The sequence below is a fragment of the Aethina tumida genome, chromosome 7 (assembly GCF_024364675.1).
Source record: "Aethina tumida isolate Nest 87 chromosome 7, icAetTumi1.1, whole genome shotgun sequence".
In the NCBI taxonomy this organism is placed as follows: domain Eukaryota; kingdom Metazoa; phylum Arthropoda; class Insecta; order Coleoptera; family Nitidulidae; genus Aethina; species Aethina tumida.
The window spans coordinates 6,001,719-6,006,808 of NC_065441.1; the positions used below are offsets into that span (position 1 = coordinate 6,001,719).

The window sequence follows — 5,090 nt, forward strand, 5'->3', positions numbered from 1 at the left end:
TGATAATACAGGTGTTCAAGTTTTTTTGCACACAACAGTGATACTTAATTATTAATTTGGCAGGCTGAGAAACTATGACACGTTAGATCACAATTGACCTTTCTCAAAATTATCTATTAGGTGATTGAATACATTAAATCAGGAGAAATATGAAATATGACGCGTGGACGTTCCCACACTTCATCACTAAAATCATCAAATAAACTGACCGTTGTTTCGCGCAGATTCACTTTTGATTAGCTATTATGTACAAATTAAAATTTCGCACAATCATCATTTATTAACTGATTTTTAAATTGAGTTTCGTGTTTATTAATCGAATCTCTAAATTCCATTGTCGAACTGTGTGCACATAATTGGGAAGTAATTCGAAATACCATGACCAATTAATTTTTTTTAATGCCTCATAACGCCGAGATCTAATCACGGAGCCGCACAATCTTATTATTTTTACATTGAACAAGATGCAATTAGTTACGTAATTGAAGCTTTTTCTAAACGTGCAGCGAGATTACAGGAAAAACCTTTCTGTGCATAGTATTTTACAGTATGATTTTATTCATGTATTATTATGTAAATCCATATATTACAAGATTGAAAAGACCTTAACTAAAGGTGAAAACACAGCTCAATTGATGATTGAGTAAAAAATGAATATTCAAAAGACTTAACTAAGGAAGAAAAATATTGAAAGTAATATAAAATAGAAGTATTCTAAAGCAAAGGGTGAAGGGCACTTGTTAAAAATTAGGATGTTTAAAACTAGAATTTACTAAACTATTTAAGTAGTATCTTATTATTATTATTCCAATAATAGTTCCTCAATGAAAAATTAAAACAACGTAATTCACCTTGAAGCAGTTTCAGCTGACCAGATTGGACATTTCTCATCGCCGCATCGACATTAACTACCGCAATGAGAAATCTCGCAATCTTCGGCGTGCGCTTCTGTCTCCGAATGCAAAAATCTGCACAGAAATAATTTATCAAATAAAATTAAATGCAATAAAGCATGTATCGGCGACTCCATAGATCCCGGGGTATAAATTGATCGGACTCCCTCGGAGAGGACGCGGTCTAGTATCCGATTATAGCTGTGTTCGTTATTTATCATACGGCTGTTTCTTCTCAGTTTTCTCGCTTAGCACTCTGGTCATCTTTCAAGTCAGCCATTTTTACCGGGGGGATCCTATTAAATGTGCACGGCTGTTATTTTATACCGGGTGATAACCGTTCGGGTTTTATTGTTATTTGTTGGAATTGCAGTGTTTTATTTCCATGCGGTTTGCATAAAAATAAGATAAGTGCATGTTTATTTTTTTTATATATGATATATGTTAGAATTGTATTACATGTAATTGTATCACATGTTTTATTACTTTTACTTCCTCTATTTAATTTCGAAACAATATAAATGTTTTTACTATCAATCATGGTTAAAACAGTTCATTTTAATACATATAGAAAGTATTAATTTAAAATATAAAATGCGAAAATAAAAACACGAATATAGGTGAAATCAATTTAAAGAATTGTTCTCGACATGAAACCATAATTATCCACTTTTTAAGTGAATTGGAATTGTTTTTTCTTATAATTTAATAGTTTTCATTTCTACATTTCATTTCAATTAGTACTTAGTTTCATTAAAGCGTTCAGTCAATCATCATGGTCACAAACAATTTTAACACTCACTCTTCTCGTATGTAATATTTTATCATAAACAAATAAAAATTATACTTATAATTTTAGAATCTTGTTCGGTACCTCAAATTAGAAGGGTTAATAATTTAGTACAGTAATAATTAGACATTAATTTAATTTACAATTCAATAATAAGAATAATTACGTTGTAGGATAAAGAATAACAAAAATAAAATAAAGATTTTAATAGCTGTAGCTTTAGCACTGGTAATTATCGGAATATTAATTTGTTATACAGTTTTAAACCAAGATAAAACTGCTTCAAAGAATAGTATGAAATTGGTTTCTTTATGAATTATAATTTATTATTCATATGTTTTTAGCAGTACCTTCAAAAGTAAAGATTGAAGAGGAGGCTGAAAATGATATAGGTAAATATTCAACTATTTTATTAAAACTGAATTAAATAAAGATAATAAAAATAAAACGATACTCTTAATACTGTTCTATATTAATTACCAAAATTTTATTTATTTATATCAATTCGTAAACATATTTATACTCATTTTTAATAGCTAACCAGGAAAAATATATTAGAAAATATATTTTTCTTAGTTATGTTACAATGTGCAGTTACATTATCGTGAACATGACGTGTAACTGCAAATGTACAAAAGAGAGTACACATAGTAATAATAAAAAAATATTCAGAACTCGTAGCCATGGAGAGAACAATATGTCCTACAGGTAAACTTTAATTCTTTGGGAATTAAGCCACAGTCCTACTATTTAGGTTTGTAGATGTTGAAGCAGATGACAAATATTGCGTGACGAAAGAATGTCTCCACACTAAAGAGTACCTCTCTAAAATCTACGATGAAGACGTAAACCCATGCGAGGATTTCTACGAATACGTGTGCCATAAATGGCCCGTGGTTAACCCAAACCCAGGATTTTCTGAGCGATACTCCGTGGTGCAAATGCTACAGGATAAGAGCCTATTAGATTTGAAGCAGTTTCTGGAACTACAAATCAATTCTGAAGGCTTTCATTTTGTTCAAGTGGCTTTGGATTTTTATGCATCCTGCATTGATACAGTTGCCAGGGATGAACTAGGAATGAATGTGATGTACAAGTACATTAAAGAAATTGCACTCCCAGTTATTCCAGGTTTTTTTTCTGGTGGAGACAGTAGAGTTAATTGGACAGAAACTGTGGGAAAGATCCGAAGAACTTTAAACCTAGATCTACTTCTATTTGTTAATGTAGAACCAGATGCGTATGACATAACAAAAAATATGATTTTTATTACACCTCCTCAATATTTAAGTCCTTTACCTCTGCCAGTGATTAAAGAATTTGATATTATATATTTTAAACCAGGTTACTTTGGTCGTATTGCTCAAAATAAATCTGCCTTTGAATTAGTTGTATTCATTATTAAGTTGATTTTGAAGGATAATTCCGTAGATGTGCGTGAGGAAGATGTGAAGCACGCAGCTGATATAATAGTTGACATAGGGAATTTTATCAACAACGTAATGTGATATTTTATTTCATTTGATCAATTGTAATGTTTTATTTTAGGAATCTCTAATATTCGAGGATTTCCAAGAGCCGCTTCTTAGTATATTAGAATTGACTAACGATAATTTCCAATATAAAGATGATTTTACCAAAATTCTTACTATAATGTTTGAAGGAATTAAAATTGATGAATTTCAAATGTATCAGTCTGTTAAATTAACAAAAGCTACTTTGGATTATGTTAATTCTGTATTCAGACATTTTAATACACTACCAGATACTGATATTGAATTATATTTGTGGTGGAATGTTGCTTTTTCACTGGTAAAATCCACAACAATTGATATTGAAAAAAATTTAGAAATCAAGTGGTCTCTTGATAGAAAAATTTTGAAATCTAGGTTGTCAAATAAATTTGTTATTGTTCCTAAGTTACTGTATTGGATTATTGTAGATCTTTAGATTGTACAAGATTGGTAAAGGAAAATTTAGGAATGGCTACTTCATACATTCTCTACAAAACTTTTGATCCAACATATGTAAGACATTAATTATCTGCTGATAGAATAATAAAATTTCTTCGTTAGGTTCGAAAATTATTCACAGATATTATTCAAGCTTTTGATGTCACTTTGGATAAAGCAAAATGGATTTCCAAAAAGTATATAAAAAAAGCTAGAGCTAAGGTGTACAAAACGATTCTGCTAACTCCTGGCGTTCCTTTGTCAGCAAGAACTGTGGAAGAGTATTACGAAGATGTTAGTCTGGATAACTAAAATTAATTTGTTCTAAACTGCAGCTTTTAAGGTTGAAACTCGCCAAACTACTTTTTTAGACAACTTCATCAACATAATAAAACATGACACGTCAGCTAGTTTTCGGAAGTTACGCAACAAAAACGAAAGAATGAAACTAGATAGTTATCGTGAAAATGATCCAGAGTATATTTTGTATATTAATGCATTAAGTATAAGACTCTTATAATATAACTAACTATTTAACTGGTGTTATTATGTTTTAGAGCTGCCCCCATCAATATTTAAATTTCCTGTTATGAAATTTGGTATAACTTCAATGGATTATGGTTCTCTTGGCACTTTAATAGCTTCTCTTCTAGTACAAGGCTTTGATTTGATAGGCTGCAATTACGATGAAATTGGAAATTATTATTTCAATGAGGATAACGTAAATGCTATGAGTTGTTGGATTAACAGAGATAAATATTCCAATCCTAATATGGTAGAAATAAGGTTTTTGAATGAATAAGAAACAAACATTTATATTTTAGGATTTGGATTTGGATGCTTTGAAGAAAGAAGTTGCAGACCTAGCCAGTTTGACTATTGCCTACGAAACATTCAAAGCTCAGGAGACGATTTATGATTATAAGACACTGTTTGATATTAATTTATCACCGACGCAACTGTTTTTTGTGGCTTTTGGGAATGTTAGTGAATGTGATTGTATTTGTAAATGATACTAATAAAATATATTTTAGTTGTTTTGTCAGACTAACAATGATGACATCAACAATTCAGTAGATGCCAATAAAAAACACTTATTAAGAGTATTACGGCATTCGATGGATTTTCGAAAGGCATTTAAATGTCCTGGAAATTTAAGCATGTTTGCTTGTGTGGCTTATTCTTAAACTCCTTCTTTTTTTTAATTTCTGCAATTTTTATAATTGGCACCAAGTATTCACTTAAACTTTAGCGAGTAAGATGAGAGCTTGGCAAATTAAATGTTGAACATTGAATATTGTTTTAGACATATAAAATTAAAGTTGGTAAGAAAACTTTAATGTGGCATTAACTCGTCGTTGAATAAAGTGACCCACAATGCAAAAAGTAATTATAATTTCACTGTCAAGAAACCTGAAAGCGCCAGTTGAAAATAATCTTTTCATTATCTTATTG

At 30.3% G+C, this 5,090-nt stretch overlaps 1 protein-coding gene across 1 annotated transcript; it reads left to right on the forward strand.

Annotated features, from left to right (window-relative positions):
- Positions 1-3,630: 3,630 nt before the first annotated feature.
- LOC109604413 (endothelin-converting enzyme homolog) lies at positions 3,631-4,878 on the forward strand. Its single transcript, XM_049969399.1, has 5 exons — positions 3,631-3,710; positions 3,759-3,929; positions 3,979-4,410; positions 4,460-4,618; positions 4,670-4,878. The coding sequence occupies exons 3-5, from the start codon at positions 4,225-4,227 to the stop codon at positions 4,820-4,822; spliced, it is 498 nt and encodes a 165-aa protein (XP_049825356.1). The 5' UTR covers positions 3,631-3,710; positions 3,759-3,929; positions 3,979-4,224; the 3' UTR covers positions 4,823-4,878.
- Positions 4,879-5,090: the final 212 nt, after the last annotated feature.